This window comes from Nelusetta ayraudi, unplaced genomic scaffold, assembly GCF_046127955.1.
Source record: "Nelusetta ayraudi isolate G7.1 ecotype Tasmania unplaced genomic scaffold, CSIRO-AGI_Nayr_v1 ptg000002l, whole genome shotgun sequence".
In the NCBI taxonomy this organism is placed as follows: domain Eukaryota; kingdom Metazoa; phylum Chordata; class Actinopteri; order Tetraodontiformes; family Monacanthidae; genus Nelusetta; species Nelusetta ayraudi.
The window spans coordinates 5,293,100-5,318,873 of NW_027466052.1; the positions used below are offsets into that span (position 1 = coordinate 5,293,100).

The 25,774-nt window shown below is 44.8% G+C and overlaps 1 protein-coding gene across 3 annotated transcripts; it reads right to left on the minus strand.

The window, feature by feature from the left end:
• Positions 1-1,171: 1,171 nt before the first annotated feature.
• Positions 1,172-13,187, minus strand: LOC142883860 (RNA-binding protein, mRNA-processing factor 2a). 3 transcript variants are annotated; one of them, XM_076019148.1, is made up of 8 exons: positions 12,469-13,187; positions 9,533-9,610; positions 8,219-8,257; positions 7,533-7,595; positions 6,056-6,206; positions 5,179-5,342; positions 3,408-3,480; positions 1,172-2,323 (listed from the first exon to the last, which is right to left on the minus strand). In XM_076019148.1, exons 1-7 carry the CDS (start codon positions 12,832-12,834, stop codon positions 3,415-3,417), a joined length of 927 nt encoding a protein of 308 aa, XP_075875263.1. In that variant the 5' UTR covers positions 12,835-13,187; the 3' UTR covers positions 1,172-2,323; positions 3,408-3,414. The 3 variants fall into 3 exon arrangements, with proteins under 3 accessions (XP_075875263.1, XP_075875272.1, XP_075875280.1); XM_076019157.1 differs by having other exon boundaries at positions 5,194-5,342; positions 12,469-13,182; XM_076019165.1 differs by lacking the exon at positions 3,408-3,480 and having other exon boundaries at positions 5,194-5,342; positions 12,469-13,186.
• Between the last annotated feature and the right edge of the window lie 12,587 nt (positions 13,188-25,774).

A 25,774-nucleotide genomic window follows, 5' to 3' on the forward strand; every position in this document is an offset into this window, starting at 1 on the left:
AATGTCTTACCTTCAAAAAAAATTGGTAAAATTAATTTACTCCGTCCTCGCCAACACATTCCAATTATGACAGGTATCTTTGATTTCCTTTTGCAACGTCATCCGTGTTTTCTATTGACTGTTATTACTTTGAGGAATATCGGTTCATTCGGGAAAATATCAGCGGCGGAAAAATAACTTAACAGGAAAAGCACTCAAGGGACACCGAATTTCTGGTGAAAACATGAACACACTCAGATAGAGATGCAACAGTGTTTTGTTTTATGGGGGAGCGGGAAAGTGCTCACATTTACAGAAGAAACCTGAACAAAGGCCAATGTTGGGGCTTTCACTTCAAAGCATTTCCGTCTTCACACTATTGATTTTATGTCAATTCAAATATTCTGACAAGGCAATGTTAGCTGACCCATTTATTTTCCCCATGAAGGGCAAGTTCTTCCTCATCTTTCCTGCAGTGTTTGTGTTTGAACATTTTTTTTTTTTTTTTTTGCATCAGCTCTCTTTAAGCATTTATCAAACATTCTTGGGGGCTGAAAAAAAACAACTTAATTTTTGCATTGAAAAAAAAAAAGACAATTTACATTTCTTCAATGTAGCACTTTACCGTCATTGTAGATTATATAATAAACAATACATTGGTTAAAAAAAACAAACAAAAAAACATTAAAAATACTGTATGTTGAAATAAAAATTAAAGTATGGCTTGAAGCTTAAACGGCTTTAAATTAGACTTGAATACAAGAAGGTGCAGCTCTCGGTTAGATGCTGACAGAGAGAAGAAATGCAAGGCGGTGCCTCTGATGATGCTGTCAAATGGAGGCAACACTTAATGCGGAACCAGTCGCATGTATTTACAACGACTTAACTGCTACAATAAAAGGGCAGCACCTTTTGGAGCGAAGCAGCTGCCTGTACGGAGAGGATCCACTTAACAGCCCCGCACGGCGCCGTCACGGTCTGCCGAGCAGAGAATCTTCACCCGCTTCTGGAGACGCGAGCGTGGAGGCCGTGAAGCAAACGGACGCTAATGCACCAGTGCATTACAAATGAAAAGTTGGTGTGAATTATTGATGGCGACGTCTGACGTGTGCAAGTTCAATTCCTGCTGTTAGCATACAGTGAAAGAGAGTCTGATTGGCCGCAGCCACAAATGACAGATGTCCAAGCTGGATGCATTCACCTCTTTTATTCATAAGATGGGATTTCTTTTTTTTTCTTTTTTTTTTTTAACATTTTAGTTATTACATCTTATGCACAGCAGATACGAAGACATACATGTTCTAAACCACAAACTAAATTCCTCCGCCGCCGTAATCCTGCTTCCCATTTCAAAATGGCCCCTTCTCCAAAAGCAACCCTTTTACACGTTTGTAGTCCAGTTCACATTCTGAAATATTTTACAGCAATCTCATTTTAGCAGAATGGCACGAGCCACGTTCAGAATGACCATTCTCTGACATATGCCCACTTCCCCCCGTTTTTTTTTTTTTTTTAAACAAATTGCACTTTTTTTTCCTCCTCTTTAAAACTACATCGACAGGATTATAGGATCAAAAAAGTAACACCAAAGAACACAAGAGACGACTAAACATCCAACTTATACAGGATCATTATTTTAGTTGCATAAAAATGCATAAATATACATCACGCAAAAAAAGTACAAAAAAATATTTGCACTTTGTTTTGCTCAAATAATGACAGACATTGATATGATCGTAGGGACTGGGATTGTCATAGAACGTAGGGATGCATTCACAAGGTCCATGCAAGATAAGCCATTTTACACAACAGCCTAGCTTTCACAGAGGTAAGACCAAGGTTCTACGGGAAAAACAAAAATACTTGCCGTCTACGCCATGAGGCAACACAAACACTAAGAAAAATTAGGATACACAGAAGTCTGCGCTCTAAATTCATGCCAAAAAGACTAACATGCAATGACTCTTAACGCCTCTAAACCTCCCGGGAGCAGCGGCCCACCGTGAGAGGACTAGCTTAACAACAGTAGCTTCGATACGTCAAATTTTCCTCAGCAACAGCCATTCCCTAGGACTCGACTTAGGCTGCTGCATCAGCTTTTGCGTTTTCTCTTGTCTTTTGTTTTATTAAGTGCTACGATGGTACCGCAATAGTTGCCAAGGGTAAGCTCAGATTGTCGACAGCAAGGTGGTTCTCAAACTCTCCCCCAGACAGGGCTGAGGAGGAGATATAAATACTGTTTGCTCATAGTAATGCACATTTGTCCATTAAATAAACCTGATTAAATTAATGAAGAGCTCGGTAAACCTCACTTCAGCTGGACAAAGGTGTGGTTTCCAGAGGCCTGGGGGAGACAGAAAACAAAAGTCAGTCCAAAACGGGTCAATAAAGATTCACATCCGTCGTTAAAAAAAAAACAATCAAGAAATGAAAACAAAACTGCAATAGTTTGACTTCTAACGTGTCAGCGGCTCTCAGTCTCAAGACCATGTGTTTTACTTTAAAACTAAAAGTGTGCAGAAAATGCAGCGGTTCTGTACGTCTTTTTTTAAATAGCGCCTTCTGATTGTGTGTTTAAGACAAATAGCAGACGGGGTCATGGCGAGACAGGGGATGCACGAGCAGTTCCAAGATTTGCTGAATTGAACACATCAGCCTGGTGAGCAGCAGGTCTCTGATGGAGTTTTACTAGTTTCAAGAAAGTAAAAATGAGGGGAGGGTCTCTTGTAGGAGGAGAAAAGAATCATACTCTGCTTTTTTGACCAGTTCTAAGGGAACCAAAACAAGAAACTACCCATGTGCCATCTGTGACGCATTCCTATCACCTTTTCTTCTGCCCCAGCCCCAAACGGCTTCTCCAAATCATCCTACAAATGTGAATGCAACCACGACTGTCTGCCGCCCGGCCGCGACTGTCTTTACATATTGTTCTGGGCCCCCTACTGGTAACTGTGGTTTGTCGGACGACAACTATTCTTGCCAATTCAACTGTGCGTGAAGTGGTGAGTTCCTGCTCCACCTCAGTCACATGCCTCATTGCCTGCATTTCCATCCAGTGGCGTGCAGGGGCCGTTTTGCCTGCACCTATTGGCGCTGCCTCTTTAAACGAGACGCCTTACACATCGGCATAGGACTGATTCTCAATTTTGAATGGTGGACTGATCCGGTGACAGTCATTTACATTAGGTCCGTCACAACTATTGTGAGCCACAGACAGTCGGAGGAGTTATTTGGAGAAGGTTTGACATTTTTGGTTACCCTTCAGCAGCTGCAACATTTAATAGCAAAAATCTGTGTCGGGGAGTGTTTTTTTTGTTTTCAGTTTCTGGTTGAGTGAGCAGTTGGGGAAAGAGTGGGAGTGGGGTTTGGCAAGATTCAAAAGAAAGGAAAGAAAGGAACAATGCACTGTTGCACCAAAGGTTACTCACTAAATATCTAACAAAACTGCCGGGACTTCCATCCAGGCTGGGAAGTCTCAGAGGGAGTAGGGTACCAGCGCATCTAAAGAGACACAAACACAGTCATGTGGACACCAGAGCAAAACCAGCCTCCTCTCCAAGTTTGAAACATCACATCGGCGCACACACTTTATAAAAAAAGAAAAGAAAAGAAGAAAAGAAATCTTTATCAGGGACACGGAACACGGTCCCTTTAAGACGTGCCCGCTGAAGCCATGGGAATGTGGGTCTGCTCACTGAGGACAACAGTCCCGGAGTAATTAACCGGCATGGAAACGTGGAGCACTGAACCTCTCCATGTGTTAAACATTTCCATGGGCCAAAGCTGCTGGTGTGTGCCTCCACCTTCCCTCTCGATCTGCCATCAGAACGCAGCAGATGGAGAACTGCTACTACGGGACAAAGAGCTTTATTGAGGGCTGTTGCAGCTCCAGGAATTCAGACGGAGATCAATCGGGAGAGCCTGAAGTCGCATCGAGGTGCACACAGACCAACTAAAGGGGTGAAAGGGAATAAAATTAAAAAGAAAAAATGGTGAGGGGAGAGAAAAAGCAAGTGCTTCACAGTTCCGTCATCAGAGTTCAATTAAAATCTCGCTGCATCTTTTGTCGGCTTTATGTTCCGCGGCAGGAGAGCTGGACAGCCGGTTGGCACCTCCAGAGAGAGCCATCAGCACTGACAGTTCCTCCCAGCAAATACCTGACATTCCTCGGCCCCTGGTGCCCAACAAACACGGACTGTGTAATAGCCCACTGGCTCGCAGCGCTCGCGCTCCGCCGTGCTCTTAACATTGGGAGGGAGGAAGTCGGATCACAATGAACTTCAAATGACCCAACCAGGGAAATATTTTCCACTGCTATTGTTGCTGAAAAAGGTCCTGCCCGCTGCAGCGGCAGCGCTGCAGCCTTTTGGCGGCTGCAAGTTCAGGATGTAAACATTTATTTTTACACTCATTGAGTAGTGAAAGGTCCAAAACGGTTCTGGGTGAAACGCCGGTGGCTTCAGGCCTCGTTTACGCTTCAGCCACGGCACAATTTCCATTTTAAGAAACCCTTTCGTCATTTTGTTAACCCGTCTTTGATAATTAGAAGACATGGCTCGTGTCATCGGTACCACAGGCTTCCGGCCTCCAGAGGGACGTGCAGAGATCCATTAAAGCGCAGACGTAAATCTGTCCGAGGCTCATCCATGAGCCAAAAACGGCCAGATGACGAGCGCAAAAAAAAAAAGGGGGATTTAAAGGTAAGCGCACCGACATCAAAGAATGCACTGATGGCACGGGAGCCGAGACGTTTTCCATTTTAAAGAGGACGTGCGTTTAACACAGCATAAATCAGGGGTTTAGTGTCCGGCCCATTTCCGAAGCATTACGACTGGACACGAGGGCGGCCAACTGTTGCTATGTGGGCTGGATGGAGAAGAGCGCAGCCTTACGGGGGCTGCAAGATCATCTCAACACTGGTGAAACAGTTTAGGACTGCACAGTTACTTCATTTATCATCTTTTCCTCTCTGCAAATCATCTAAAATTAAATGACTAGCAAGATGAATTTCTCCTTCCAAAAAAAAAAAAATAAAAAAAAAAAAAATAGGGCACGTTCTGTTTTTGTTGAATCAGTACCAAGCCACTTTCACACCCTTTAATTGTGAGAATCTAAGAGGCGTTTGTGTGTGTGTGTGCACGCAAGTGTGTGAGAGAAACACGAGGGAAAAAAAGGAAAGGAGATAAGAGGAACACACACCGGTTGCTCCCTCACCTGGGCGTGGAGGGCTGCAGCAGCGGCAGCGGCCGCCGGGTAAGTGAAGGCGGCGTGTGGCAGGCCGGGGGTCAGCTCCGTAGTGTACAGAGGGTAGGGGGTCCAGGCATCCGGGGATGCTGGGATCAGTGCTGCCCCTGTCAGGTCATCTGTGGGAAGTGCAGGGTGAACAGGGAAGACAACAGAGAGGCTGACTGACCAGGCCTCCGGTGTGCGGGCTTCAAGACAAACACCACAGCGGTCCGGAATGTGCAACCCCGAGGAGAAATTAACAAATGAACGCGCTGGAAAGCAGCTTCGCCCCAGCTCTGCGTCACGACAAGGTTTGCTCTGATGCCGGGAGGCTTCGGTTAGGGACGCTCAGATTAGGATCAGGGTTACTTGCAATTATTCACGTATCAACTTCAGTCATAACTGTTTTACTTTACTTGACAAAAGTTAAAAAAAAAAACAAAAACAAAAAAACTTGCAGCTCGACGTTGTCGTCACCCGTTTAAAAAATAAATAAATGAATAAATCCAGCAGGTGCTGAGGCAAAGAGAGCCCAGACTTGACTGCGTCAGTCATATTCTCCAGCTGGGCGAAAGCAAAGCAGCCGTCTTAAAGAGTCAAGATGACACATGCACGTGGTGGTGAGTTAGTCCATCATTTGTTAGACTTTTTCTTTTTTTTAACAGCCCCGCCCCTCTCCCCCAACGGTTTGCTGTAAAATAAAAACTCCACAGTATCCCTTTCAGAAAGCTTTTAAAAACTAAATAAAAAAAACGAAAATCTCAGAGCAACGAGGCCAGTTGAGTCAAGTTGCGGCGATGCCGAGGTGAGAGTGGATGAGAGCCTAGAGTGGTGCAGCCGTACAACTTACATGGGTCCCGTGCAATGAAGTGAGCTCCTAGAGCAGGGTGGATATTTGTGGGGTTCGGTGTGGCCATCAGCTTACTCTTTGCCATCTTCGTGTTGGCTTTAGCAAACTCTAAGCGCAGGGTCTGGGGGCTTTCGGGGTCAAAACGGATGCCCTGGGGGGAGAGACGCAGGAGGAAGGGGATGGATGGGGAGGGGGAGAATAGTCTGGTAAGGGAGGTGGGCTAAGTTTGAGCGGGGGGGGGAGGGGGAGGGGGCTGCAGTGGTCTCGCGTGGACCCCCTTTTCCAGGAGCCGTGTCTCGACACCTCAGGATGTATCCTTCACACTTGGCCCGGCGCCCCCTGAAGGCAGCTCTAGCCGGACCATCCTTTGGGACGGCGGCCACGCGTTCAATTACAACGCAGCAGTTGGCTACGCTGCGTTCGGAGCTAGCTTAAGTCATCAGAAGGAGCCTCTGCTGTAGGAATTCAAATTCCAGAGTGGCACACTCGACATCGGCTTCAAACTGTCGCGCTGCACCCAATTCTTATTTTAAGCAACGTCCGCGTTGCTCCGCTGCACACAATCTGATGCGTGCAACTGCTAGCAGCTAATCATGCCATCAACCGCAACAGTCTTGTCTAGAGAGGCTGCCAACTCAACTTCCAACTTCTGAGCTGAGCAGAAGGTGCCATGTGGCTACAAGGATACGCTCCTAAAATATTTCAACAGACTTGCATCTCTTTTTCCTCATGATGCACATCAAATTAAAAGATGAATATCTGCATACGCGATTAAAAAGGCGTGCCATGAGGAGACAGAGACGAGGAAAAGGGGGCCCGACGTCGAGACTTCCTGTGTACTTCCTGTCAGGTGTTTTTTTTTTTTTATTTAAAACCCTGCGTGTGTTCTTGTGCCCTAAGCGTTGTGCCCACATGCAGGTGAGTAGTATCTTGGGTGTGTGTGCTGTCGTCTGTGTGTGTGACTGCTGGTGTGTCTAAAGAAGGGCTAATGCTATGAGAGAGAAGTGTTAGATACTGCCATTGTGGGCTACTGGGTGACCGAAAAAAATAAGAGGTTACACTACTGAAGAATGTGTTCAATGTGTCTACACATGTGGTTATAGAAACGGGTATCACAGTAAAAGCAGTGGTATGCAAAATAAAGAAAGCTATACCAGGACTAAGAGAGGGAATGTGTATCAAGGTCAAAGTAAACTACCGTAAGTCTACGGGATTCTGGCCTCTTTCCAAAAATGACCCTGCCATTGAATTGTGAAAGACAGAATGGCTTGGTGAAAATTTGGAAAAGTTTAAAAAAAAAAAGAAAAGAAAAAAAACTCCCAATCAATTTCATCTTTTACAGTTTTAGAGGTTTAAACAAATCTGTTAACACACAGTACACCAGAAAACAGGAGAGGCCTAATCAAAAGGAAATACAAACGGCCATAAGACAGAGGAAGAGAAAAAAAACCCCAAACTAAAACAGGGCCATGCTTACATTTAATGCATTTTTCGCAGCTTCAGCTCCTGAACGACTATCAAAGGTTACAAACCCGACAGGCTGGAAGACAAGAGGGAGAAACACACTGACTGCAAACAGAAGGAAGACACTGCATTTTGTTAAGACAACAATCATTTTTGTTTCCACAGTATTCAGGGATGTCATTGCGGTCACTTCCACTGTAACCCTGGCACCTAACGCTCTCCTAACTCCATGTTTTCCAGGCAAAAAGCACCAGTAAAAAGCAGTGAAGCAGGAAGTGCAGCTTCCATCATCCTTTGCACTCCACTTGGCTTGTGCAGTTCTACTAGTAGAGTGAAAACGTGGCAGCTGATGAAAGAACTGCAACAAGGATTGCAAAAGTCCAGATGCTCTGGTGGGTTGGAAAGCTGATGTGATGCATGAGGGCATTTTTTTTTACTGTTGTGGTTTGACAATCTGAAAATCTGAAAATGACAGAGAGCCCAATGTGCAAACACACGTACGGCACCTTTACCAATAATCCATTGTTACAGTTTAGAAGCCTGTTTTACTTTTAAAAATATTGTTCCATGCAAATATGAGCTGGATGCTATTATAATGTCACAGCTCGAAAATAATTATGCAGAACAACGAAAAGATAATACTAGCGTGTGTGTGTGTGTGTGCGTGCGTGCGTGCAAGTGCAATGGAAGGCATCTCACCTGTTTTGATGTTAACTTAATCAGTGACCCTTCGTAACCCTGCGGGGAAGAAAGATAGCCAATTATCCACCCAGGAGTCACATGCAGGAAGTCAGGCATGAACACTTGGCTATATGGAGAGCAACCTGCCAGGGTGGTGCACCCTCACTGCCGGCAGACGTCTGTAGCAATGAGACACTTGGTCCAGTCAAAAAAAGAAAAAGCAAATGAAAGAAAAGAGGACCAAGTATTAACTGTCCCTCCCGGCATGTGTGAGGTTTAAGCACGACTCAACAGAACTGGTTTAAAGCTAAAGAACGAACATGTTGAGGAAAAGGAGCGGGGGAATTTTTGCCTGAGCGCACTATTGACAGATGGCTGATCTCTGCTGATCCTGACTTGCAGCCTCAGAAAATTATACAACTTTCACTGGCTTTGATGAATCCAGAGCTACAACACAAACCACATTTACCTTCAGGGAGTCGGAGTCGAGGAAAATACGCACGAGACAAGCTTTTATTTAAAAGAAAATAAAAAAAAAATAAAACGGTGAGCTCGTCTGTGAAATCACACTTTGCTCCATTTGCACACACAGCCAGCCATGTTTGCACAGCGTACGGGGAGGAGGGAGGGGGAGGAGTGGGTGGCAAGATAAGAACAAAAATGTGCATTTTTCAACAAACGCCAATAGCTGCGTGAAGAAATAACAGTTTTCACGGCGGGCCGGCCCTCTGGTCACAACCAATTGCGAGGGCTACTCATTTACACATTCCACAAGATCATCCATGTGCGAGGGATACCACTTCCAATTTGGTTAGGTAGGACACGGGCGGGAGGGGTGTTTGTGGAAGCGGAGCCCCGTCAAAAGAAAAACAAAAGGGGAGGAAAAAGAAAAAAAAACCCAGAACAATGGACAAACACTGTCGTGGCCTCATTACCATAAATGCAAATATCCGGAGCTCCATCAAGAGAGGCTTGTTTGAGACGGAACAGATGAAAAGTTGGCAAACAGTTGCTTAAAGGGGTTTTGTGTCGCTCAACAAATCCTTCAAATTGGGCTCCTGATTTTTGGGCAGAAAACTTCCCACCGACTGCACCTGCTACCCCGTAGCTACACCTCTAATTGGACTCCGAGACAGTTCGAAAGTCCAGCCGTGCTCAAAACGCACGTTTCCCTCAAAAACCCACAGGAAGGAAGTGGGCGGCGTGTGGTAAAACGTGCCGGTGTTTTTCCATTTTGATTTTTTTTTTTTTTTTTTTAGAATTCCTTGTCCATTTATAGGAATAGAACACGGATGTCCCATTCCTGCATGGATGAGGGCGGTCGTGTCTTACCTTGAAAGGTCTGAAGAGGAGGTAAAGCTCCCTTGGCTTGATGTCGACCGGCAGGCCACTGACAAACAGCGTTCGTACCTGCGGACCAGGAGAAAGAGACGCCAGCACTTTAAATCAGCCCAAGAGCTCGGTGGTAAAAAAAATCTGCTTGTCTGTTTTGTCTGCTGTCGAGGCAGCAACGCAGCAGGAGGCCAGAAATGATTTCGCAATTCACCAACAAATCAAACCGCACACAGATTTGGTGCAGTTTGCCAGAAGTAGTGCACATACGACAGTTTCCAATTGTTTTTTGAAGACCATCGCTGCTGACAAAACGACAGGACCAGCCAATCAAATGACAGCCAACCAGAAGTTGTATTGATAACAAGCCCACAGATTTTCTCCTGGCACGTGTTTAAGCTAGCTTCAACAGCTTTGAGGCTAAACCACGACTTCGAGGGTTGCAGCCGCTCATTGGCCTTTTCTTTTTAAAGTCAATTTCAATGAATGTTGGCGCATACTGATCAAAGCCTCCCTACTAGAAAGAATTCTTGGCTAAACAGCAGTGTGTGTCGGAGTTCTCGTTTTTTTCTGGAATAATCACCCAGTTAAAAAAAAACAAAAAAAAACTTAATTTTTTTTTTTAAATCACCACTTCTCACAATTTTGACAACCTGATAAAAACGCAGCAATTTCCTGTGGTCTCAGGATTGTGTCAGTGTGTTTATGCTTCCCATGAAGAACGATTGGTTAAGAAGGGCTCAAGATTCACACTCAGAGCGGATGCAACAGAAGGTTCCAAAAAAGCCGAGAACCAACAGAAAAAAAAAAGGTCCACCTAATTTCTCGGAGATTGAAGCCAGACGACAGAACTAGAGGCTAAAACAGTGTGTCACCGCTGCAGACAGCCATGTGTGGCTCGGATTAAAGAGCTCTGACTGTTCCTGGAGAAATTCCCATGAAAATACTTCCTCGCAACTGTCATTGATTTTAGATCAGCTGGAAAATGTCTCCAGACTTAAAACACAGGCTTGAAGTACCAGACATCACCAGCAGGAGACTTCCAGTCAGGGTCTGAACAGCTGGGGCGAAACATCAATCCAACCTTGCACATGTTCTGATTAGACACCTGAATACATCAAGCTTCTCAGTCGGCTGCAGGAGAAGTGGAACCGTCAATTGGATTTTCTTCACATTAAAATGCAAAAAAAACCCACTTTATTTTGCATCAGATCCCTTATGCTATACAACCAATTCAAGACATAAATAGTAAACGGACACGCTAATCTAAACTCTGAGGGAACGCAACGATTCTCATCCTGCCGCGGCCCCCAGGAATCCCCCCCCCCCCCCCCCCACCCCGACAAGGACCCCAGGAACCCTCCCCGGCCAGGAACTGAGAGCCCAAGTGGTGCGCAGATCAATGTGGCCGAGGAAACAAAGTGTGCAGTGCGAGGCCCATTAGTTCCCAGCCGGTGGGGAGGCCCTCGGTACAATGAGGGCTGCCAGACGAACAGCGCTGGACAACAGTGCACAGCGTGACACCATTTCCTTCCTCTGACCCGCGGGCCCCAAACCCTGCCGGCCCTCCGGCATTTTTCAGGTGGCGCACAGCAGCGATTCTCAACCCTTTTTACAAGTCAGCGCATAGATACACACAAGGAGACGCTCGCCCGAGGCCAGCGCAGCTGGACGACAGAGACGATTTAATCTGTCCATCAGCGTCTCGTTGACGGAGCGACCGCAGGGCGGCGGGAGCGACGAAATCCAGGCATTTTTAATTAAAGCGACAAAAAAAAAAAATATCTGCAGATTTCTTGACAGAAATAAATCTATTCAAAAGGCCTTTTGTGTTGACATTTGGCTGAGGTGTAGCGACAAACGGACGAACGGGGCTTCAAAAAATAAAATCTGGGGCCTGTTTGCTTGATCTTTGCCCTGAATTGTCAAAGAGAAGAAACACAAGGAGCAAATTAGGCCTTAAGGAGTCAAGTGGCCTCATGTGGCTTTGTTGTAAGATAATGGGGACAAAGGAGGCGCAACAAAAGCGCCTTTGCTGTCTCTCCATAGGAGTCATTAGGAAGGAAAACACACAGACACACGGGGGCGGCTGCGTTTGGAAGACTCTGGTAAGAGTGGCAGGTTTTTCACTCAAAAAATAAAAAAAAACTCATCAAATTAAAAAAAATAGCCACAACTGATGTTTCACTGCCAAAGTCTCACAAGGCTTGAAGAGGCCGCGGCGTCAGGAAACTGACGCCTTCTCTCCCATTTTTATTTTAGGCCCTGCGAACGCAACTATGACGCATCAAACGATGCGGATGTACGGAAACACGCAGAAAGGCAATGGAGGCCTTTATTCAATTAAACTCAGTACGAATACGGGTTCTGTTTTTTTTATTTCCACCGGGCACAAATGAGCACTAAATGAAGAAGCTCGTAAACTACAATGGTTCAGCCTTTTAAAACACCAACAGTGTTCGTTCAAGCAAAAACAAAAAACAAAACTGCCACTACGTCAGGTGAACAGCGACAACAGGCCTCGTATCTACGCATTAAAAAAAAGGAAAAAAAAGTATGGCGGCGGTGATTTGCTTTGATTGCTCAATTTAAACCGCTAATTACGGGACACCTGGTGATGTGTCAGGAAGGACTTTTGCTTTTTCTAATTTTTATTTTTATTTTATTTTTCTTTGAAAAACGAATCTTCACCGGGAACGTAACCGTTAAAATGTTTCATCATGCGGTTTGTGGCAGCATCTTTGAAATTTCCTTACAAGGAAGAAAATTGAGGATATTTAAAAATAAATAATAATTAAAAGCTGAATCCTCAACTCGCTCACGCACACATACACACACACACAAAACCCAACAAGGAGAACCGGCAACTCGCCCCAACTAATATAACAAACATTAACGATAAAAGGGGCGAATTAAAAAAGTTTAGTAGAACTCGCCTCTTCCTCGATGGAAACGTTGTTGTTGTTGGGCTCGGGGTCCGTCTTGAGGCTCATGGTGCCGCTGGTCTCCTCGCTGGCCGCCGCTGCCTCTGCTGCCGCCGCCGCTGCTGCGCACACAATCAGCTCCTTCTTTCGGCTCGACTGCTGGCCGCCGCTGGTGGTGAAGCCGCGCTGGAGGAGCTCCTGGTGGCGCTTGAACTTGGGCAGAGAGGAGGCGCTGAGGTTGTGGAGGTGTTGCTGGTGGTTCTGCTGCTGGTGGTGGGGCGGCGGCGATGCTGCTGCTGCTGGTGGTGGTGCTGCTGCTGCGGACGCCGAGCTATCCGTGGATCTCTTCGGAGAGCAAGTGCTGCGGGAGAGAATCATTCATGAAGGGTGGAGGGAGGAAGAGGAGAGGAGGAGAGGGAAGGAAGAGCGGCGCGGGAGAAACTGGACGTGAGGAGGTGACTGCTTCGATCCCTTTCTTTCTCTCTTTCTGTCTTTTCTCGGTCTTTTTTTGCCCCCTTCCTGGCGGTGGTGTTGGTGTTCGTGGCGGTGCTCCGTGTGTGTGTGTGTGTGTGTGTGTGTGTGTGTTAGTGTGCGTGTGAGTGAGTGAAAGATAAAGGTGGGGGGGAAGGAGTGCGCGTAAACCGGAGCCCGGAGGAGTCTGTGCGCCCTCACATCAACGCGCTCAGCTGTGCGAGTTTGTGCGGAGGAGGAACAAGTAAACTTTTCTCATTGGACGACCGCGTCTCTCTCTCTCTCTCTCACTCTCTCTCTCTCTCTCTTCCAAGTACGCAACATGACCACCCCCACCAACCAGTCTCTCTCTCTCTCTCTCTCTCTCTCTCTCTCTCTCTCTCTCTCTCTCTCTCTCTCTCTCTCTCATACACACACACACACCTCCTCGTTTCAATTAGGTCATCAATTATGTTTGAGTCCGCTGTGTGTGTGAGCTCTAATCAGGCCGCAGATCCACCTCAGCTGTTGCAGGAAGAGGCCTCTCTCTCTCTCTCTCTCTCTCTCTCTCTCTCTCTCTCTCTCTCTCTCTCTCTCTCTCTCTCTCTCCTCTGTGTTGGGGCGAGCGGGTCCAGGGTTCAGTCAAATTTGAATTAAAAAAAAAAATACAAATGAAGTCTGCACCTTTTTAAATTTGTTTTTTCATTTAAAAAAATTAAAATAAAAATAAGGCTATTTTCCCCTTTTAAAAATGTTTCTTTTCTTTTCTTTTTTTTTTTTTTTAAAGAAGACAGAATTATTCACAATTAATAAAATACACAGAAATGAACTGAGATGCACCTCGTCACAGATTTCAAGCAGCTAAAGTGTTGCGTTTCAAGGTATTCTTTTGCTGTTTTCAGTCCATTTCTCATCTTATTTATTCTTTATCTGCAAACAAAGAGCATTCACAAAAAAGCAACAATTATGTAAGACGGTGCAACGCATTGCTTTTTGCCATGATTTCTTTTATTTCAATAGTCTATAATTAGTAACAACAGCAATATCAAAAATAATAATAAAATAAGCGATGATTTCCGTTTTAGTGTTTTGTTTATTTGGACTTTCAGTGCAGCCGATGTTCTTCTACATGTGGACCAACAAGCTGCCATCAGCCAACTCTGTTTATTATTTTCCCTTGAAACCCTTCCTTTGGTGGATCTTCCCTCCATCAGTCTAATATTTGAGCTTAGTATCATTTGCTCCTCCGGGTTTCCTTTTCTTTTTTTAAATAAGTGAAGTCAGAGAAATCCATTTGGAAAAGTAATTAGAGAATTTACAATTTTGTGCTCATCTCACCCACCCAGCAGTGTCACATTGGTAGACAGCGGCACCAGAACCAGGCCAGTGAGTGTGTGGTTTACCCCTCTTCCCCAGGGCTGATGTGGTGCTGGTGTGAGCGGACAAGTGGGCCTGCGCCGTGCTGCGTAGCTCTGCGCTGGACACGAGCCCACAAGCTTGCAGAGCGTTTCCTCACAACAAGGCGGCTCTCTAAAGGCCAGGCAGCTTCCTGACTTTGTGTCGGGACACAATCGGACCCTTCGGGTTGAGCGGGGGGCGGGGGGTTAGCGAAGGGACGGATGTACACCCCCGGACCCCCCACCTCCATCCCAAACTTGCTCTCCTGCTTCTCCACACGCTCGCTTGCAAATGTCCAGTCAGCTGACTGAGCGAAGATGCACAAGCAGATGTTTGGGCCAGAGGTTCTGTGGCACGTGAGTTATAAATACCAGGCTTTTGTCTCAGTGTTTGTGACCTTTCATTGTATTTTCTTATGCGGCAGTATTTTTACCAGCAGCTGTGGCTGATTGCGTGATGCACGAATTGAAACAATAAGATGTTAATCACCTTAAGATTTTTTTTTTGTTCAGTAAATTGCTCTGAAAAATTATTTTAAAAATATCTGCTTCTTTTATATTTTAGCCAACGGCCTGCTGCTCAGATATACAGCACAGACCAACATATACAAATACAATAAGTGATGGAGGTGATAGTCAGCTGGTAGCCAACACACTTAGGAATTCCTGCCCTGTCAGAAATAAAATAATCAAGAATTTATTGAATTACACTTAGCATTTAAGGATAAATATTATCTTTATACTCATGAAGGTAAAATTCAAAATAGCCTCGATTAATAAATGTGCTGCTGAGTGTCGAATTTGTTCAATGTGTGCTGCACTTTGTGTCTGCCATTAGGTTGCTCCAGCACAGAGGGACCCTGTCCTGATGGACATCATCAGCATCTTGCAAGATGATAACATCATCTGTTTCAATTTTATCACACAACAATTTGTTTCATTCACCATTTAAATAAAAAAAAAATGTCTTCCTTTGCCGGATGCTAAAGAGCTTTTTTGTTTGTTAATCTTGTTTAGAATTGAGTTGAAATAATTTCATTTTTTAAAAAAAGCTGGCATTTCTTTGTTTTTGCTGCTTAAGAGATAAAAAAACCAACATATTTTCACATATTTTAAAAATAAAAATGAAAAAAAGAAACGGATGGTGTATGTTTCTCCCTCAAAAGATGCCTAAAGCGGCTGAGGTGCTGAAACCCTCTGAACCCTCCCTGCCTAAAGACGTCACCGTCATCCTCAGTGCCAGTCAGAAAAAAACTCTGCAGCGATGCCGCTGCCGCTGTGCAATGTCTTATTTATACGGCAGCCAAATTTAAAGGACCTCTCGGTGTTGTTGGACGCTCAGCTCGCAGGCCTCCTCCTCTTTCCGAGCGTCGACATAGAGCCTTTACATAATTGAGGGCCGAGACTCTTATGGCTGAAATCATCAGGAGGCGTTTATTTTTTCATACGGCTGCAGAACACGGGCCTCTGTGCGCACTGAAATTACTGCTCATTAATTGACAAAATGGGGGGAGAGGGGGTATAAGGTTTTTTTTTTTTTTTTATGGTCCAGCAGCATGTCGTTCGACTCGTCCCACGAGTCCCAATCCTTGTTGGGGCTTCATCCTGTCAGCTCAGGAGAATGTTCACATCCATAGGCGCGGAATGTGAATCATTCTTTTACAAATTAATACAGTCAAAAAGTAGATGAGGTCATATGTTCCCACAAAATACTGAAAATGTTGGGACCTGTGTGTATTTTTTTTCAAATTATACAAAAATATTTGTGAGAATGAAATGCAATAAGGGCATTAAAAAACATTTAATGTATCTAGTCTTCTTTTTATTTCCTGATTATGTGCTTTTGACTCCTTCGAAATCATCTATATCTATCGATATTTTTGTCAAACATGGGACAGAATCCCCTGTGAATTCAGTTGTTTAGACACAAAAACAGAAAAAAAAAATCTGAAAAAAGGTATTTTTTGTTAAAAAGAAAAAAAATAGATTCCATCGTAAATCCTAAGAAATGATTTGAAACTGAATCTAAACCTCTCATTTGAATTGTGTAAAAATATCCACAATTTTCCAAACGCCCCCACCAAAAAAACACAAGATGTAAAAACATGGCTGGAAACAGGAAGTAAAAAAAAACCCTTGGTGCAGAGGTGTTAATAGAGATGTTATTCTGACCAATCCTCCTTCTTTGTCTGAGCTAATCCACACAGTTGAGGGGCTTTAAATCAGATCTTTACGCCGCCCTCCTTTCGCCCGCCGCAAACACCTGACAGCAGCCGAGGCTGTGCAGCTCAGAGGCTCCGAATGAGCCTCATGTTTTATTTGCGAAAAGCGGCCCCATTGTCCCATAAGTCACCTCGCACAGCACTCTTCTGCTTCACGCCACGTTGAGCCCGTCCCAGCGCGTTAGCGTCACCCGCTGCTAAAGCACTTAACTTGTGTTCTGCGTGTCCTCTGTGGTCGGGCCAAACATCCATTTGGAGGAAACTTTGAAGCGGCGTCACCCACACACAGAGCGAGGGGGAGGCGCGGGGAGGCGCCCGTGACGTTTCCTGCATGCTCTGCCCAATAAATAGCCTGTTTTGCGAATACATTAAAGCTAATTGAGGACATGTGCTCCTCCGCTCAGACGGTGCGGCGCTTCTGAGAGAGCGGGATTGTGCGGGCGAGGGACTTCACCGGCGATGCAAAGCCAATAGTATCCTTGGTGTCACGATTAGCGAGTGATGGCTCAACGACTGCGTTTGCTTTTTTTTTTTTTTCCCTAACACTTGTCAGACGTTGTCACACCTGCTGCTGCGAGAGCTCGGCGAGGGCAGCAGCGCTCCGACATCTGCTGGGAATCAATCACTCGGCGGATAGCGCAGCACTAATACGTACAGCTAACATAAGCTAAGAGTGGGTTGCATTACTCTGTAGCAGATTGAAATGCTAAAAAGTGCATCGTGTGTGTCACAGTAGATCAGTTGGTGCCCAGGTGACAGAAGCCAGCAGACGCTGCCAGACGAACGACACGGGTCATAGTCGGCTCAGGAGCCGTTTCACAATTTTCCGTCAGCTCTTTGTTGCATTCTGAGTCTTTAACAGCAAAGACCCATTTGTAATTGATGAATTGTAAATTAATGCAGAAAGTAAAACAAGTTGTGAATTCAATTTTGCTGTACGACCAAAACAAAAGGAAAATATAAGTTTCCCATGTATTTATATCACGATTAGCTAACACTGCTAGCATGCTAAGCTCAGCCAGTTTTATTTGGAGGCATTTTTGGCTCCTGGGAAGAATTCTATTTGAGTTGGTGTTACTTTGAGGTTTATTTTTTCATTCCTGTTCTCATGCCTGTTCTCACACTTGTTTACACTAATCAGCCCACCTTCACAAAATAATCTTGGTCATCATATCCTGAATTGTGTCAAATATGTAGCCTTCCAACAATCAACACCCCCTTATCAAGCAGGATCTGACATTGAAATTCCCTTTTGTGCTTCCATGAACAAAATACTAAAATGCAAGCAGACTCTTAATCCAGTGCCACAACTGGGGCTTTGCCTTCAGTGCATTGGGAGAGACTCATGGTGTATTTACAGACTGATTACCATATGATTCGAAGGTAGGCAGGCAGCGTGCTGGGTCAATCAGGTCAATGCACTATCAATCTATGAAAAAGGAGAAAAGATGAGCATATATATTGGTGTTTACTGTACTGTAAAGTCCATTAAAGTTAACTTAGTTGTCAATGTTAGCTTCATTGACCTGTATAGAGTTGTATCCATGTGGAAGTGGAATGTAAAAAGTACTTTGAAGTTTTGATTGTGTTCTGTCCTGCACTGGCCCTGAACTCAAATATGATACTACTGAAAGATACAAAAAAAAGTAACCAACCAGTTGGAACGGTCGTGCTTAATGTTGGCAGAGGCATCAGCTCATGAGACAACAAAACGTGCCTGCTCTTCACCGGACTGCTGCAATTCCAAGAAAGGCTGTTCCTAACTGTAACTACCTAGCTAGCTACATATCAATCACAGCACTTTACTGTGAACTGATATATTCCCGGGGCGCAACTTCAATATTTAGTCTTCAAGTTTTTGCCCTTAACCTCAGTTCACTGCCTCCAAACAACTCAGCAACAACAGCAGTGTATTTGAAAAATCTCCACTGGGTGAGTGCCAGCAGTGGCCATGTTTACTGTCTCATACGAAGCAGAAAACAAAACTATAAGCAGGAAGATGAAAGTCTTGCCAGATTGTGGGACGACCGTGAAATGGTGTCTTGCATATTGTTAGCTAACATCCTCATCTAACATAACAACAGTATTTCTCCTGGATCTTGCGAGGCCTCCTTTTTTTTCTCAAGCACTTTTTTTTTTCATGCAATAAGTTCTGAAGAATCCAGTGAACGCCAACGACCGCCATCTTGATCTTTTTTCTTATAAGATCTATTTTCTCCTGCTCTGAAGCACCCAGAAAGTTCCCAGCCAGAGCAAATGCTGAAGGAATGACCCAGTGGGACCCTTTCGAACACTCACTCTCTCAAGAAGCGGGACCAAAAAAAAACTCCACAGAGATTTTGTTGACATGGGAAAAACATGTAACCTTCCACCCCCATATTCTCACCCTGTTTCTAATTTATACGTGGCAATAACAACAACAACAGATCAGCAACACAACAAATCAGCTGACTCATTCACATGTCAAAGGGAACATACAGGACGCACGCAGCAAAACGTGCGCTTTCATGGAAAATAAACACTTTTGCGGCATTCTCCCGCAGCAATAAGGTCTTCACTTCCTGTTTGTGTATGTAATAGGGGACACGGAGGGGTTCTGCTATTTAAACCAAAGGGCAGCGGATTCCCAGCTAGCTGAAGGCTGCTGGGACCCTGAAAGTCTGCAGCCAGCATCTCAAGGGGTTGTGGAGTGGGTGGGAAAAGCAGGAAAAGGAGGAAAACAAGATAATCTTGCAAAAGCAGAATGGAAAAAAGGGGATAATTAAGCAGGGGAAGGGGGAGTTTTTCTCTGTCGTGCGACGGTTCTCCAGCAGGAGCGGCGTTTCTAAAAAAACAGCATGTTTGGAGGTAGAAGAGGTTGAACTGGGAAAGTGGTTCTGCTTTAATTTGTTGCTGCCTATATACAAGTTAACCTCTGTACTTAGTGTACACTCTTAAGTAGGAGAAAACAGGAGTACTGCAGGATTATGAGGATTCACTGTCACCTTACAACTTAATGAGAAGGGAGTCACTCGCACCCCCCCCCCCAAAAAAAACAAACAAATACAAAGTAGCATTTTTCAAGGATTGTCCTTGATATGCATCAAAACAAGCAGCTGTTTTGCCCAGATTTCAAGTCTGAAACTTGAACCGTTCATCTTAAAAAGCTCCAATCTGACATATGTACACAAAGTCAGAATACGGCCGGACCGATCACAGAAGCACACAACTTCTCCTCATTCCCAAGAAGACTGGGGAGAACTTTGCTTAAGGCTTCCCTTTACTCCTGACTTCCCTCGGGACACAGTTTAACGCACTGAAGAGCATTGCAGCAGAGCAGTGACACCAGTCAAGTGTCAACAGACTCAACTGCTTGTGAAGAAATCTGATTGGCCCGATTGAAGGTGGGCAGGAAGTTTAGAACCTCCTGTTTTCAGATGACTTCATTGGGTTCGTTCTCTGATGGACATGTGAAATAATATCCAATGGATTTGGGATTTTGGGGAAACATTCATCGGAGCGTCAAAATGACCAAACTGCCACAAAAACCCTCGGATTCCAACCCCTGGGAGGAATAAGGGGAAAATCACAATTAAATTATTTTCAATGTAGGCCTTAGACATGTTTATTGAACCACTTTGGTTTGAACAAGAGAAGCAAATTAAACCCAAATCTTTGCGTAGACGACAAAGAATAATTAAGCCAAATGCAGCTTGTTACTTTTGCTTTACAGTCTCGTCTGAGCCGTGGAACGAGGACACTGTGCAGCAGCCTGTGGACATTCAACCAGCGCCGGTCGTTTGAAAGACAGGAAGTGCAACTGTTGATAACGATCACGCCCACCAGAGCCGGTAACGCCTTCCTCCTTTAGACTCTCTGCGGAGAGAAACTGACGATCTTCTTGGGCAATTTTTTTTTTTTTTTCCTTTCTGGACACTTAACTCTCAGCTGTGAGTTTCGGTCGTGTTCCATCTCTGGGCCCCGGCCGCTGGAATGTAAACTACCGACTGCCCACACATAAACACAGAGGGCTTCCCAACAACAGCCTGATGAGGCCACATGAAACACAGGAAGGGGATTATTGTTCCCATTTAGAATTCCAGATCATCACATAATTAAGACAAATTTATTTTACATGGCTTGGACCAGGCTCAAGGAAAACAGTTGTTGTTGCTGCTGGATTTGATTTCTCATCGGGCACTTTGTCTTTCAAACTACAGTTAGATTAGCAGCGCGTGTCCGTTTATGCTATTTGGGCTCATCGTGTTTTGGCAGATGCGTGTTTATTATATTGATTTGAAGATGACGTGCTTGTCAGAGCGAAGCCTGCCCCCCAACCCCCTACCCCCTTCCCAACCCCCTGCACCGTTCGTCGCTCTCCTCTGTGTATTTTCTGGAACTGCTTTGGAACCACGTGTTTTGCATATCTGGGCAGACACCTCGCAGCGATTGAAAACAAGCAAACAAACACACCCCAGAGTTACATTTCCTGCAACTGTCTGCGGGACACTAAACAAAACCTGGCAGACAAGCGACGCGACGCGGCGAGAGAACTTTAAAAAAACGAATGTTTGTTTTGGTGCAAAGCAAAACCCAGAAAATCACTTTGCACCACACGCACGTCTGTCATGCGAAGCTTTGTTTTCTCGATGAGATGTGACGCGTGGAGCGTATCAAGCTTTCAAAGCACAGTGTTGACAGCTTAAGAAGCTTCCGTCTACCACTGCAGCCGGCAGAACTGCGGTGTGAAGGATGAAGAGGGCATTCGACTTTGGCTTTGTTTAATTAAAAAATGCTACGTTCATGAGACAGCACGAGCAGCTGAATAGGTCCGTCACCTCGTTAGGCAGAGAGACTCCAATAAGTCCATACTGCACTGCAGTCAGGCCACAGGAGGGATAAACAGCATCGTAAAGGCACAACTTCATATTCAATATAGATTTATAATTGAGCTGATGCTTCTTTTTACTTTAGCTTTCATCGGAACCTACGAAAAGACTGAAGAGTCAAACAGCCAATCCAATCCGCTGTGTAGAACACTGGCCAGGGCCTTGTCGTATCAAATTACAAAAAAACAAAACAATAAAGAAAACTAGAATTCGAAATCACACAATTTATCCTGTCAGAGAGCAGTTGTAATGAAATAGGGAAGCAACTGGCGCAAGCTCCCATCAGAAAGCACAGAAGAAGACAGGGAAGACGTAGAAGTTTGGTAAACACACTGAGAAGTCTTCAGTTGATTTGGTAAAACCCTTTGACAGAGTCACCACTCACCACTGGGCAGCGCCGCTGGCTGATGAACAGGGAGCTTCACACTGCTGCCACGAAGCTGAAGTAGCAATAAAAAAATGAAATGAAAACAGAATCTGGCTGGCCTACTTGAACAAGACGGATAGAAGCTTCTTCCAATGACCTTTAAAGTGGTGCCTTCCCTTTCCAAATTCTCTTCTCTTTGTCAGGGAGAGATGAAAGATATTTGGGAACCTGGAGGAACTTGGCTCTGGGTCCACAGAGTCACATGCTCACATCTGAAATGCCATGGCATCTTTTTTTTTTTGTAGAGAGGAAATAATTCCCATCCTCGGTACGGACGGCAGAAGTGATAATGAGGTGAAAATAAAATGAAAGAATATAACGTTACTTTGGCAAAAATGGCTCTGAGTATTTTAACACCACAGCTACTGAAACATAACTTGAAGGAGCTTTTCAGCACTGCCCCCTGATCCGAGGAGCACCAGCCTGGTTCCAGGACGACCTCTTTAAATCTCAGCCGGCCTCCATCGGCCAGAACTCTCCCAGGCTGCACGCAGTGCAGGCATGGCTCCCGTCCCGCAGACCTCAACAGAGCAGTTTATAGCAGCTCCGTCCCGCTCAGAGACACTAAATCAATCAGGTGTGAATAAACAGCGGCCCCGAGAGCCGAGCCGAGCCGAGTTCTTCTGGCTGTGGCATTTCAGAGTGACGACGGTCTGGCAAGGAACCGATGAGGATCCTTTTCTACCTGGATGAAGGACGGTCTTGTCTCGTCATTCCCCTCTCGTCTTCATATTTTCTTTTGCTTATCATTTGTCTGTCTGAGGAATTAGATGTTAACAGTCCTCTTCCGCTGCAGTGACGAGGAGCTGCTCAGGAATTCAGCCGCAGGTTTGAAAGCAAGAGCTCACAAGGCTCAGGATTCCGAAGGTCCTACGTTGTTGTTTGAATATTACTTTTCCATTCTGGGCTCTTGCAGGGGAATCTGTTATGATTATTCTCCCCACTAACCTCTGAAAAACCTGTACAGAGCTCCAGAAAACAGCATTTAGCCCCCTGTTTACAGCCTCTTGCTAAAACAGGTTCAGCTTTCTGTCTGGAAGCCAATGAGTTGCGATGATTACGGACCTTCCACTCGTTTGGAAGGGGATGAAAACGTGGTGGTCGCATGCAGAGGGCGGAGCCAACACCTGTCCAAGGAGAGGGGGTTGGTAGCAGTGCCCTTTGTGATGTCCCAAAGAGCTCATTTCCAGACGGAATGAGAATATGGGACAAGCAAACGAACTGAAAAAATTAAAAGAAAAGGACTATCACAACAGAGTATTTTTGGGGGGTCCACTGACAGGATAGTCATTTTTTAGATTTTCTAAATTTTGTGTATCTGTATTTTTTTTGTATTAGCACACACTGCTGGAAAAGTGGGGCAAGCAAATGAAGTAAAGGCTGAAGTTTTCTCAATTCTAGGGAATATGCACTGGCAGGGGAAAAATAATAGACAGGCAACACTGGTGAAATGAATGTTGCATAATATGGGCCCTTTAAATCAAGTTGACATAAACAAATCACTGGTTGTCAACATGTACAGAGCATAAAGGGGGAGTCAGGGGAAGAGAGGGGGCCTCACACTCGGTCGCGGTGATAATTCACAACAAAGTGACGTGCTGTAAATAATAGAGTGGCTTTGGAGTACAGAGTTTGGCTCCCAACTGTACCAGGAAGTTGTTCCATGCCGTCGTGTCACAGAGTTTTTTTTGTAACGTGAGGCAAAAACATCCCAAAGTTCAGGGAAGTCTTGAGTGTTGATTTCTGGAAACTCTCTGCTGTGCATCAACACACACACACACACACACACACACACACACACACACACACACACACACAGCTCCAAGGATTCCAGAAAACGGATGTTTTAGCACCTGACCGGTTGCTAAAACATCCGTATTCATCAGTATTTTACGCAGCATTTTTTTTTTTTTTTTTTTTGCTGTTGTTTGATCGCTGTCTTGCAAAAAGCAGGATATTGGAGCTGGCTCTATAATTGAAAACCCAGGCATTTAATCAATGACATGTTCACAACAACACTCTCGCCACTTTTAGCATATTTTTCCAGGTCAAAAAGGCGCCCTTGCGCATACAAACAGGTTTCGCAATTGGCCCTCACACGAAAGCGAGGCTGCTGCTGCTGTAGTATTTTCTTAAGGTGAATTTTTCTTTGCAAATAGCTTTAAATTGTCACCCATTACGAGTGAAAACCTGCCAACCATTAAACCGCAGAGGGAAATTTAGGTTGCAATTTAGAGCCTGGAAGCAGTGAGCAGAAGTGGGAGCGCAGGAGCAGCCAGCAGAACTAATTTCATCAAATATTAAACTTGTTGAGGAGACTCGGTTTAGCCTTAAAGGATTCCACTGGGATTTCCGCACAGTCCGGCTGCATGGGGGGAGCAGGAGGATCATGGGACATTTTGCACAGGAAGCAGATCGAGCAGATCTCATTGAGTGAAGATTAGCACCAAAGAATCCTCGTGTAGAATCAGAACTTGTCCGCCACCTTAGTCCTCTGTGATACTTAATGTGTCCTGGTTATCTATCAACTCCTCCTTTCAGGGCAGCAAACGTTTAAAAGTTGCTCATAAAATGAAACAATACAAAAGACAAAAGCAGTTTTCCAAGAAGTGATATGTGAGGCTATGTAAAGCTTTGTGACCTGGCAGAAGCTCCAACTCTGCCTCCTGATAGGACACTGATTGGTCTGGTTGCATCCTAATCAGCTGATAACAGCTGTTTAAAGCTTTAAAAGATGGACCTGTGAGAATTCACATTCAAATCTCAGCCTTGAAAGTTTAACAACTGTTGAGTTCTTTAAAGCCTTCCTTCATGTCTTTATTTTTATCACAGAAACTGAACTGGCCCAGAAATAAACCAAATGTAAAACGTCTGTTTTGCTTTCCTCCTTTAAGAAATAGCTAACATTCTTCTATGCTTAAAAAATGTCTGTCCAGTCTGCTGTTACTTCATTATCTGGTGTTTTGAAAAAGAAAAAAAAAGGGGGGCAAAGAGGTTTGGCTTGATAACAAAGCCCCGCCCACAACCCTGACGCTGAGGCTCTGGTTTCCGATGACACCACCAGGAACAGAGCACAACTGTAATAATGGCAGGAAGCTGAGAGACGTATGGTACATCCTTCTTTCGTCTATCCTCATTGGTCCGCGAAGACAAATCAGACACAAACCTTTAATCTCCGTCTTCTCCTCCAGCTGAGAGGTCATCGGGTGACTCCTTCCTCTGTTAAATAAAAAAAAAAAAAAAGAAATCACAAAAAAAAAACGGTCCACATCCTGCGGGGCGACTCGGCCGCTTCAGCAACGACCATCAATTCCCAACATCTAAATATTAGGAGAGGGAGTGACGCTCAGCCTTCCTTCAGTTTATAGTGTGAGAGAAAAATGGCAAAGCTTCAAGAGGGGAAGCAGGTAAGAGGCACGTGCTCTCGCTGGGGCTCAGCAAAACATAACGCAGCTCACTCTCAGCCCTGCGGAATAAGGGAGGGGGGGGGGTGTTGATGCGGTGATTATAAACAAAGGGATTGTGAGCCATAATATATCTGTCTGCAATGTATAATATATCTGGGGTGACATTTTCAGCCCACTCACAGAACAACAGAATTAAACCTAAAGCTATTGCTTATCTTTAGCCAGTATCTAACTTTCCTTTTTAAAGGTGCTGCATTAAAACCATTTTCTGATATTGAAGTTCCAGAAAGAGTTTGGTGAAGTACCTCACAGGACAAGTAAAAACAACCCTGTGTGTCTCTCTGGAAAAGCTACACGTAAAGCCCTGTGTTTACAGCCTCCTGCTGAAAAGCTGGGTTTTAGCTTCCTGTTGAGCATGACCTGTTGCTCGACCTTCCACCAGACCTCGGTCTCAGCAAGTACATTTTATGGCCTTTTCGCTTGTTATCTTAGTAATTTATGCAATGTTTTTTTTTCCTTAGACTAAGTGTATCCTTAAACTGACTCA